This window comes from Epinephelus fuscoguttatus, linkage group LG13 (assembly GCF_011397635.1).
Source record: "Epinephelus fuscoguttatus linkage group LG13, E.fuscoguttatus.final_Chr_v1".
NCBI classification, from domain to species: Eukaryota; Metazoa; Chordata; class Actinopteri; order Perciformes; family Serranidae; genus Epinephelus; species Epinephelus fuscoguttatus.
The window spans coordinates 13,931,746-13,944,228 of NC_064764.1; the positions used below are offsets into that span (position 1 = coordinate 13,931,746).

General features: G+C 40.2%; 1 protein-coding gene across 11 annotated transcripts in view; it reads right to left on the reverse strand.

Moving 5' to 3' along the window:
- Positions 1 to 12,483, reverse strand: part of stxbp5l (syntaxin binding protein 5L) — a 185,575-nt gene that overhangs the window by 20,684 nt on the left and 152,408 nt on the right. For 4 of the 11 annotated variants that reach the window (XM_049593228.1, XM_049593226.1, XM_049593227.1 and 1 more), the window contains one exon: positions 914 to 1,093. The exons of 2 other annotated variants lie outside the window; for them this stretch is intronic. In XM_049593228.1, the coding sequence (XP_049449185.1) occupies positions 914 to 1,093 (180 nt within the window). Of the gene's footprint in view, positions 1 to 913; positions 1,094 to 4,338; positions 4,393 to 8,321; positions 8,427 to 12,483 lie in introns of all 11 variants that reach the window. 5 more of the 11 variants (XM_049593223.1, XM_049593224.1, XM_049593221.1 and 2 more) reach the window with 3 other exon arrangements.

A 12,483-nucleotide genomic window follows, 5' to 3' on the forward strand; every position in this document is an offset into this window, starting at 1 on the left:
GGTAACTGGTAGTTGTCAAGTAGGTATGCACTGATTTATCTGCCAAACATCAGTATCAGCCAATATGCACTTTGTTGTCTGCCATCGGCCTAATGACATTCACCAATGGCAGTAACCAATGTTTTTCTGTTGTGTAATATCAGTTTTGAACACACTTCTAAGCAGAGCTCGAGACTGATTATTCAGTTCAGTTATTTTTCTTTCATTTCATTTAAATACTATTTCTTTGTTTCCCTGGATACCTGGCACAAAGGGGGAATAAATATCACCAAAAACTAACAACAACAACATTGGTATTTCTATCAACCAAATTGTTACTTTAACATATTTCACAATTGCAGCTATAGCTAACATGCTGCTCCAGAGTAACATTTCAGTGTTTAAGCTGTCTCATTTTAAAACGTGAATCTTGTAAAAGGGTTCTTATAGTTAACATTCAATGATTACTACTGTAGCTGATAAGCTATGCGGGCTTGCTAACGGCTGTAACGTACGATAAAGCAGACAAACTGTGTAGTCAAGTCCTATTTCTTTTTCGTTTTGGAAAGGCAAAAGAAAGCCCCCCTCTTATCTCTTGAGATTCCAGTTATTACTCTCACTACAATGAGTGCAAACCCCCACAGACCTGCAGCACTTAGATACAGTCACTAAGGTATGATTGGGCAATCACTGTTTGTGGAAGGGCTTAAGCGAACAGTCAATTATGAAATATTTATATAGAACATATCGGCAAATGGCTCACTGTCAGTTTGTTTTTGTGCTGCTAACTTGCATTAGCATTCGCTTGTCTTGTGTTAACTATGTATCAGGCTTTAATCCACTTACCCCAGGGTGGGAGGATGGCATGCACTTGCTGGGAGGGAGGGTATGTTATAGAGGTTAAGGGATGGGAGGTGGGAAGACAAGCACACACCTTCAGTGTGGGACACAGGCAAAGAGATCTCCATGCAAGCAGCAGACTGGGCCTTGCGGAAGGGCGGTCGGCCAGGGCCTCTGCGGGTAAGCCGTGGCCCCTCGGGACCCATCGGGACGCGAGGCTTCCCTGCCGAACAGGGCTGGGAGGTGGGGCTAGTGCAATGTCCATTGACATGATCTGTAACAACGGCAAAGCATTAGCAAACAATACAAGGAGGGAAATAAAACCTTCAAATATATTCTAATCCACTGCTGCAATATCCATCGTCATATGTCATTGAGTCTAATATAAATTAAAAATAATCTTGTTTAATAAAAACAATGGAGAAATCTTCAAATGAGGGGGAGTGAATTTTACAAATAGCTGGAGTTTTCTCACCCTATTTGGAGATTTTGCTATCTGTTTAAAAACATGCAGACTTCAATACTTCAACTCAATAATACACTTCATGACCTAAGAAGATGGATATTTTTGCAGTGTAAGAGGAGCAAGCCGATGTTGAAAATCAGATTGTCAACAAGAGAGATGGTAGTGAGGGAAAAGGGAAATTGAGAGTGAGTAACAAAGAGCTGGAGAGTGGTTTGAAGTAAGTGTGAGCAGGGAGGAGGAAGAGATGCTGGGGCAACAGAAAAGAGAGCAAAATGCAGAGGCAAATTGTGAGTGCAGTTTCATCCGGTTTGTGCCAGGAAAGAGGTATGAAAATCAAAAGAAAAACAGACTTTCATCCCACTTTGTTTCTTTTGTCCTTTTTTGAACTGTTTCTGTTTATTTTCATCAGAAACATTTTATTTCTTCTTCAGACCAGAAGTCTTGTGACATCACTGGGTATGTTAAAAAATGACGCTAAGTGAAGATCAAAGGGATGGAAAACAAATCTAAAAATATCTAATATATACTTTTTTATATTATATATTAACATTCCAGTTAAATTGGTCTGGCCACACAGTCAGCTATGGATAGAGGTGACATCTAACAATTGTTACACTCTGGAATTGTGGCCTTTTATGTCCTCCCCTCAGGAACTCAGTTTGTTAGAAGCTTTGTCCTTACTTAATGTACAGTGCTTGTGTGTGTGGGCAAAGTAATTTGTTTAGAGACAAACCTTATTAATGAGACAAAGAAAAATAAAGCAGAATTGTGTGTATTGTGGTTCGTATTGCCTGCAGTTTAGCTGCTGTAATTAACAGCTTCATGATACCTTTACTCTCAGTGCTCTCACTTTCACTTGTCTTGTGAGATTAATAAATAAAACAGTGCCCTTTTCTTTAATGACATCCATGTGGTTGTAAAACCAAAGTTAAAACAGTTTGGGGTTGACAGAAAGGTCTGATCGAACCTTTCGTTTCTGAAATTCTCCTACGTAGCAACTCATGAAGCATGAAGATAATTAGCATTGTGCTATTTGATAAAAACACTAGGCCATATTCCCTTATCACTGTCCTTTGGGCATGATGGACTGATCTTGTGTTTCCCATATAAAATCTAAGCCTCCTGTTCAGCCAGTTGATGCGCAAATGATTCAATTTCAAAGTGAAGATGAAAAACTCCAGGGTGCCACCCAGTCCACATGCAACACTCGCCCAGTTTCACAGCAGGACGGACTGAGGCAATGAGGGAGTTGAAAACTGGAGGTGATATTGAACCAACCCATACCAGAGTCATATGATGACACCACTGTGTGTTTGTTGTTTTTTAAGTTTCCACCGCATGGTACGGCACAAGTCGACTCACACTTTTTTGATCCTTTGTAAGCAAAACTTGTGGATAGTACCTGGCACTTTTTTGGTATCATCTAGGTCAAGGTTTCAAGCGAGCTTAGGTGAAGATAAAACACAGCTGACCACTGATTAGTCAGAGAGCACTGTCACTCGAGTCACTCGAGACATCCTGAGACATCCAAGCCTAACATTTTTAAATGTTCAATAGCAACCGCATTTTTTTTTTCCTTTTACTTGCCCCGAATTTTAAAAAATGGCAGCCCACTAACACTACACCATACAACTGAGGAAGTGCAGAAATTGTTGTTGATGAAAGGATCCAGCGAGTGTCACACTGAAGATGATGTCACGGCAGTTTCACAGGGTGTCGCTTTGGCAATCAGCTGACAACCCTATCTACACTGAGGGGTTACTATCTGAAGTGTAAAACAAAATAGAGAAAAGCACCTGTCACCAAGAGTAAGTGGAGTTGAGCTGAACCATGCAGTGGAAATGAGGCATTCATGTTTTGTAACTGAGAATTTCAAATGAAGATGCAGAAAATGTATCATTTACCCCCAAAATGTTCTGCAGGAAACTGGTACGTAGCAGAAAGAATGGCATCGTATCCTCACACACAGATTACTGTACTTATTTACTGCACACACGCACATACACACCCACACCCACACCCCCACACACACACAAAGAGTGTAATAATCTCTGTAACAGACTGTTCAGAGGAAATATTTGGTTGTCATGACCCACAGCTGTTCATATTGTCGCTATTAACAAGGTAAAAGATTAATTAGTATTTCCCACATATAGTGATACCATGCATCCTACTGACACGGCAGGGGCATGTTTGAACCTCACAGAAAATATAATGAGCTTGAAATATTCTCTTTTTGAACATATTAAATGTGTGACAAGGCAACCAAGCCCAAAGTAGATCTTTTCAAAGTTGGGATTTCAAATTTGAGTTAGTGCTCTCACTCTCACTACTGCTTTACCTAAATACAATACAGCATTGACCAAATAAAAGTACTTTTTATACCTGTCAGATGAAGAAAGGTTATCAAATGAGGCAAGTCACAGGAATAAGTAGGCACTGGCACATTTTGTGTTAAAGAAGGTTTAAAAGGGGATAGCACATGTGAAGCAGCAGAGCAAAGGGAAACCTCAGATTGGGATGTGTACGTATAGCAGTAGAGATGTATGGGGGGGGGCGCTCAGTATATTTAATGTAGATGACCCAGTCAAAATGGAGAGAAGGCTGTTTAAGAAAGAAATGATCCAGCTACAATGAGAGAGGTAGCGAGTGATCCAATCACTGCAGAGCAAGGCTGTTAATGGAGGAAAGGTTGTGTAAAATCAGAGGATGGTCCAATCACGATAAAGCAATAGAAAACCTCAAATTTAAATATGGGCATGAGTCATAAATCACCTTTATAAACACTTGCAAAATGTAGAGGAAACGAATACAGAATAATTAAATCAAATAACAATACATTAAGGGGCAAAATGGACAAACACTTCAGTCCGACAGTCTCATCGGCTGGTTAAACAGAAGGAGAGAGTGACAAGGAAACCGAAAGAAGAAAGCTGGAGTGACAATAAAAACTTCTAAAGCAACATAAAAGCCTAGAAAATATGATAAAAGCAGAACCTAAATGACTCAACAAAAAAAATCAAGTGAAAACTGCTGGCTTTCGCCTACCGTACCAAGATCAGTCTTAAGATCTGTTGGCAGACTTAACTTTCTGCCGGGTCCCTTTACTGAAACAAAAGAATAGGAAACAAAGCACCAGTTAATCCCTTCAAATAAAAATAAATAAATAAATAAATAAACCATAAAAGAAAATAAAGTAGGAGTAATCTAAGTCAAACAATGACAAACAAAAGTGCAAAAATAAAAGAGAAATAAATAAAAAATAAAAAATAAAAAACAAACTCAAACCAAACAAAATGGAAATCACTTAAATGAACAAAGAACCAGAACATGCAGACTGGTGCAGACATATTCCAAAATGCATGCTCCGTTGTTGTCCCAGGCCAGCGTTCCCAGCTATCACTACAAGATCAATAATACCTAGACTAAGCTAACTTAATTGCATTCTGAGCATAGCATTTCTCACAAATAATGGTTATTTTCTTGTTGGACTGCAACATGGTGAAAATAACTTATTTAATTGACTCTGGAGGCCAAATTTGAGTCCGAGTCAGATTAACCCTTCTAAAGGTCTTCATTGAAATATGTCCGTTTTGGATAAAAGCTTTATTCTACTTAAATGAGGCCTGGGATGTCTGACATGGAAGCACAAATAAACAGGGTGACACCACAGGGTGTCAATACAAAAATCACAGTCAGACACTGAAGGCAACAAAATAACTTGTTAAAACATTTTGCAAGCATTTTGCAGTAAGTACAGAACTGCAAAGGTCGAACTTGAGATGTTATGAGTCAGTTTCCCCCTCAAAAAGAAGGCAATATTTCATTGTTTCTTTGTCTTGAATGATTAACTTGACATGTGGAAGACACGGGATGGTGTTCAAATGACACTTGAAAAAATTTCATGACCATGAGGAAAACAGCATGATCATGAATTTGCCCTAATTATAATTCTGATCACTTACTTTTAATTTGGAAAATTAATGAAAGGAATCAATGATGATTCGTTTGAAACAAAAATGACTCAAGGTTTCCATCCTTCTGCCTTATAAAAGAAAAGAGAACAGCAGAGGACACCGGCCTACTGAAGGAAATAGTAAAACTTTTTTTATTAATCTACCTCATTGTAATAGAGTTTATTCCATTTACACAGTTTATTTGCTGTGAAGGACCATGTTGGTTGCTGAGTATCAAAGGTCATTTTGAGGATCAATATATATCCTTTATTGCAGAGGAAATTGGTGTATTATGGTGTTTTAATTAAATTTCTCAATAAATGAATTTTTCCAGGAGGAAGTAAAGCCTTTCTGATTAGTGTTGCTAATGAGATAATAGATGAGCTCTGTGTGTGTTTTTTCATCATAAACTGCAGTGACCAGATGCTGCAGCAACCGTATAAAATGTGCAGTGTTAGGGATACAATGACAGAGAAAATGTTCTCATAAGAAACCTGTTACACACAGATGCTCCAGTGTGTAATAGCTCAGTGGCCGCGTTAACAGTTCATAAAATGTATTTTAATCAAAACAGACAGGTGGGATTGATTCAAAGAGCCGACGGGTTGTTTATTGAGAATATGAAGAATAACCAACCGAACATTCATTACCGTGGTTATTTGCAGCTACGGTCCAGCTCTATAATACAAGCTCACTGAACCTGCGTATCAACACTGGTCAGTTGAGCAACACCACAATTTTGTGTCTGAATGTGACAATTTTAATATGATTATGTTAATAACATCATTATGTTTGATATATGTGCTTTCTTTCCATGGCTGGAGTACCTTTGACTCCAAGCTGGTTTCTTGTAGCTGGTGACTTTATACGACAATATTAAAACCCTTGTATGACAACAGTTTATGTTAGACTAACCCCATCTGCGACCTTAGCAGTCCCTAGCAGTTAATCTGTGATTTGGTCACATAGGAATCCCTATGCAAACATGGGTTTTTTTTTTGTTTTTTTTGTTTTTTTTGTTACCACAAATTCAGCAGTATATTGCAGCTTGAAACTTATTTTTGTGATCCCAGATGTCTACTGTATATCTGGAATGATAAAACATTTGCCCGAGGTGAAACCATTTAAATCCAACATTTCCACAGACTGGGCTACTTTGCTGTGCTCTTTTTCTGCGCTGTGCAAGCCGAACATATATCAGATTTAACTGCTGGTTTCTCCACAGGCAAACATTTTAGCATTCCTGCCAGTGAGATGAATACCTTAAAAGATGAAACCCACTGTTAGATGAACAAGACAAAGAACCTACATCCATGCTGGCAGCTCTGTGCTTAAAGGTTAATGGAAATGTCAGCATTTGAACATGTTCATAACAGGGACCATATTAACATGCTGCTATTTAGCAGGTGTAATGTTTCATCATCTTAGTTTAGCTTGTTAGCATGCTAACATTTATTGTGACCACTGATTAGTCATTGTAATCGCTCGTTCAAAACCACAAATCTCAACCTCATGGTGGCACTGGTTGAAAAGTCGGGGATCATCAAATTCAGAAGGCTTTATCCTCTGAGGATCATAAATGTACAAAATTTCAATGCCATTCATACAATAATTGTTCAGATATTTCAGTCTGGACTGAAGTGGTATAACAACAGACACACCATTAAAATGTTTAGATTTTTCCCACCCTGAGGTTTGCGAAGGGAACTTCATATGACTGAATCATAGTAACGCCTAGAGTGCTGTGGTCACAAATGGGGCTCATATTGGACTTGATCAGGCCACAACACTGAGAAACGCTCAAAGCAAGCTGAAGTCATATTTATCAGCACCGCAGCTGGCCGCATAGTGAGCACCATGCAGTTAGTTAGAGACAAGACAGTAATGAATGTTAGCCGAGATGACAACAAGATGAGATTGTGGGTTTATTGGCACAGTCAGAAAGACACAATGAGAGAGATTCCGTGCGCCACGGGCCGGTAAAGTAGCACGTTGCCTTTTCGTGACAAAGATGTGTGGTTCAAGTGGAGGCATAATGATTGACGTCACAGAGAATGAAGCACTAGAGGCACTGACGAGTGAGGAGGAGAAGTACCCGGCTGGAATACAACCCCTTCCTCTTCCCAAGCCCGCCTGCCTTGCAGTATTGCTGAATGATGATCCAAGTTCAAAGCCCAGATCTGGCACAAACAACAAACAACACAATGTCTACCCCCCTGCAGCTGGGGCAGACAGATAATGCAATACCAGCAGTAGCACAAAGGCATGGAACACATTGACAAGGCAGCGACAGACAGTCTACTCCTAGAAACACAGTCCCTGTCAGCTTGTTTACACTGCAAGCAACTATTTTGATGGGTCATTCTGATGTGACCGACTGTGGCGCGAAAGGGTTTGATTGCATTTGTGTTGTTAACTGTACCTATAATGCTTTGATCATAAAAAAACTAGATATGTTTTGTTGTATTTTAAAATATTTACAATGATTTTGTGAAACATATTTTGCTCATTTGTAATTTTCCAATTTGAAAGGTCCGAGCCCCTACACACTACAGTCCTTGTTACTGCTAATTGCTAACCATCCAGAGGAAGTTGTCAGTGCAGCATCAAGGACAAGAATGCTCTTTGCACCTGTGCCCCCCACTGTGATTTATCATTTCATATGACGGATACATCCTACACGAATTTCTTTCAGCATTAAGGCTTTTAAATAAAAGTTGTGGTAAAACAGGGAAGCTTTGAAGGGCTGTATTCAACTTGTTGATCATTTTGCACCTGCTACGGAGATCTGGTCCTCATGACACGTGGGCAAACAAGGATGCTCAAGGAACCTTTATGACATTCACAGACTTTATGTTTCTTTTGTTTAGCTCTGTAAGGTATGAATGTGCCTCTAATTGTGTTGCTCACAGTGTGGAAGCAGAGTTAGCATGCAAGGTGCGACATCAAACCAACCACCCGTCCAAAAACAACCCAACTACCCCATCCCCCTCCCTTGTTGCACGACTGCAGTACAGTAAAAACCACAAGCAGATGTCCGTGAAGAGGCTGAGATCCGTGAGGCACGTCCCTTCTCTTACCATTGTCCAGCAAGTAAAAGACTGGACTGCAGTGGCTGGCTCTCAGACTGGCCACAGGCTCTGGCAGGACGCGCGGGTCATTGTGAAGGGAGGTTGGGTAATGAACTGGAATAGGAGATCCAACAGAACAGACACAGACTTTTCAGGGCAACAGGGGAGAGACAAACACAATGGGTGAACTGGGGAAAAGAGAGACTTGCAGGTAACAGGAAGGAAAACAGTTGAAAGGTTATGAAAATAAAAGGGTTAGTAAGAGGGTTAAGGACAACGCTATTCCAACAGCGGTATGATACTCAAAAGTTTTATCAAGAACGACTGTCACTATCACAAACAACAACAGCACTACTACTTCTACTACTACCACTACAATAATTACTTTAATGACACTTGATTAGGCCTGTCACGATAACTAGATTATTGACTTATTGTGTGATATATGGACATAACCTTGATCATTTTGCTGACCTTGACATTGCCCAGTGTGTTTACAAGCGTGTTTGTTTCCATAAGAATGTCACTAACATTTCAGCCAAATGACGAAAATGAAGTTTTACACTCCAACAACTTCATCCTCTACTCTGTAAATCAAACAGCAACGGCCCATTTCCCAGGCTGTCCATCCCCGTGAGCTAACCGCTGCACACCGGTTGGATTATGAGTTAACTGGTGTGTTACCGGAGCATCACTAAGCCTGTCTATTAGCTGCAAGAGGCATCATTTTGTTTTGTTTTTGCAAAATTTTGGGCTTCTCCTATGAAGTATAGTTACTATAATTAAAATTTATTAAATCAAAAGAATTAAAAGTCTGTTGTTCTTCAAAGGGTTCACTTGCATTATCATGCAATTTTATTATCATTATATTAGTGGCATAAAATGGTCTCAAAGCTACAATAATATTGTTTATCGCAATTATTTCTGGGACAATATATTGTCCAACTAAAGTAGTTATCATAACAGGCCTACACCTGATCACCACTACTTCTAGCAACACCACAACTACTAGTCAAGTACTTCTATGTGTCTCCACCAGCTCCATACAGGCAGTTTAGTCCTCCAACTTTATTTCACATGTCACTGTCACTTGAAGTGTCTTTTGATGCCTCTATGCAATTTTTTTAACTTCCAAATAGACACTACCTCTCCTTCTAAGTTCCAATTCAGCATTTTAACTATGTCAATTCATGTATTTCAAACAGAGAGCAAATCATTTATCATTTTACAGTCACACCTGATATTTATCAAAGACAACTGTTGGTTGCAAAGTCATCAGCCATGATCATAACAGAAACTCAAATGAGAGCTATCTTTGGCAAACCCGACAGGACAGTGCCAACAGTCTTTCCTTTTTTTCCAGCGCTCATGTTTGTTACCCAGCACCTGAGGCTGCGGCTGAAAAGTTTCTGGCGGCAGAAACGTGACCAACTGGAACCAGTGGGGATACTGACAAAGGACTTGCACTGCCGACAGGCTGTTGGCGTCACACGGCTGGTGCAAAATGTATTTAAAGTGCCGTTGCTACCCGTACTGCAGCAATTCTAAAACTAAGTAAACATGATGTTTATAAGGTCATTCATATGAGACAAGCAGTATGACAATGTTTGATTTTGAAGCCTCAACACAAGCACCAGGCTCATATATATATTTCAAATAGATTCCAATATGAAAATCCTCCTCTTGAGCTATTATTAACATCGCAAACCACACATACACATTTTGTGCCCACTTAAAGTTATTGTGTAACAAAAATCTTTAACTCTCTTGGTGATTTCTTTTTCAGAACATTTATGCAACCAGAAAAAGCTTAAACGGTGTATTCCTTCATTATGCCTATACTGTCTTATGAGACCATAATGCATAGGTTTTACTATGTACGATGGATGGTAGTGCAGCAGCAGGGTTCAGTTGAAAAACTGTTGTAGACTTATTTTAAGTGATATCAAGTCACCTAGAGCTGCATGGAGCTGAGCAGGTGGCACCAGTTCGACACACTGTAACGTTTCAGCCATCACCTCCTCTCTTTCTCTGCTGACATGCTCACTGCTAAAAATATCCTGCCGGGTCAGGCACCGATCACTGGCATTTCAGCTTGTTAGTCCATCTGGGCCTGGTCAAGTAAGCTACAGCCACACGTGGCATAAAGCTCCCAAGGGAAATGTAAAGCATAACCCCAAACCAAAACAACAGTCTTTTGGACATAAAAAGAAGACAATGGGGAGGATGTGGCGGAAGACAGCTTTCAGGCAGGAAAAGGGCCAATTACTGGGCCCTATTAACAAAAGGAAGATAGAAAAGGGGTCAGGAAAAAGAGAGGGAACGATGTATGAAGGAGAGGAGAAAGAGGCGGCTGCAGTTATTGACACACGGGGTGAATGAGGACGATAGCTGGCTTCCTTAATAAGCTGTCCACAATCTGTATATGGCCTTGAACAGACACAGCACACCTGGTGTGCCAAGGATGGCCAGACAGCCTCTAATGGCCATAGAGAAAGGTGGAAGTTGATATCCAGCAGGAGGAAACAAACCATGAACTCTTCGCCTATGAAGCCGAGCACAGCTGTGCTTCCTCATTTGTCTCCAGCCATAACTAAATGTATTCTACATCACTCTTGCATTAATTCTGAAGAAAAAAAAAATCATGTTAGGCCACACTGCTAATAACCATTGTTAACATTTCCATCTTGATTGCAGACTGTAATTCTGAAACTGCACTCAGCTCGATATAACAGCTCCACAAAATGAATCTGCCTTTTTCCCCCTCTCTGGGTAAGTGAACCAGACACTTGATCACACTGTGTCGTGCTGTGTCTGTCTGTATGCTTTTCATCCATCTCTCCAAAATTTTTCCTTTCTTACATCTCTCTAATTAGCAAATGACAGGCTTGTAATGAGACAAAATGACCATGACCCAGTCCACATCACAATGCTGAAAGACGCTGCCAAGCCTGCAAAGAACATCTTGTCCTGATTTTGTTATTGTGTTCTTAGGCTCTCCTTAGGATGCTCAAAAAGAAAGACTGGAGAGTACAAAAATAAGAACATACAAAAAGGACTGCTTTTAAAAAGATAAGCTCAGATGCGAGACAACCAATGTTTGTATCCTGGACAATAAAGGGTACACGATGTAAATTTGTACTGATAGAGCAAACCATGGAAGTGCAGTTGCTGAATAAAAAAACCTAAATGACAAACATTAAAAAAAAAAAAAAAAAAAAACATAATTTGGAACATTTAGTGAAGTCAGGTCTAGTTTATTTATACAACCAGTAATCACTGCCAATAAAAACTGTCTTAGAGAAATACACCTGCCACTGTAACACACCTTTGTCACGAAGAAGCCTAATGTTTTGAAAGCCAAAAATCTCACAACCTGACAGAGTGATTTCTGAGTCACTGAATCGTTGAGTCACACTATTCATCCGCCTGCATATACAGTGGTCTGTCTAAGCTGCTGGGCAACAAGATGCTTACTTACGTGCTATAAGCTGCAATTGGAATATTATCAAGATTTTATTTGTCATTTTGTCTCTCCAGCCTTCAAAGTTCACCTGATAGATGGAAGAGCCTCAACTTTACAGTCTGCTGTTGACTGATTGTCTGCAGCACAACCAGGTTCCATGTATACATTGTACTTTGTATATCTGGGTCCATCTGTCCATCTATATTTAGCTGTTTATCTAAGCATCGTGGGAGCAGCAAGCTTAGCAAAGCAACCCAGACTCCCTTCACCCAGTCACATCTTCCAGGTCTTCCTGGGTTAACCTGAGGCGTTCCCAGGCCACAAGGGATATACGTTGTACACAATCCCTCCAGAGTGTTCGAGGTCTGCCTCAGGGTCTCCTCCAAGTTGGACATGCTCAGAACATCTCCACAGTGAGACGTCTGCGAGTCATCTTGAAAAGATATGGTTTTATTCCAAGCTCCTTATGGATACCTGAGCTGCATGGGCCCGAAGATGTGCTGACACACCCCTCCCTAAAGGAATTGCTTGGTTTTTGTGGGGATATACATTGTCCCTGTGACTCTGGGTTAATTTCCCTTGGATATTGTCTTAAGTGAGAATGAGTCATTCAAAGCCCCATGTGAGCACACTCCGACAAAGAGCCAAGTGAGCTCACTGCCTGTAAGGACAGGGGTAAAGCTCTGGTGCATTGCCAGATGGGAA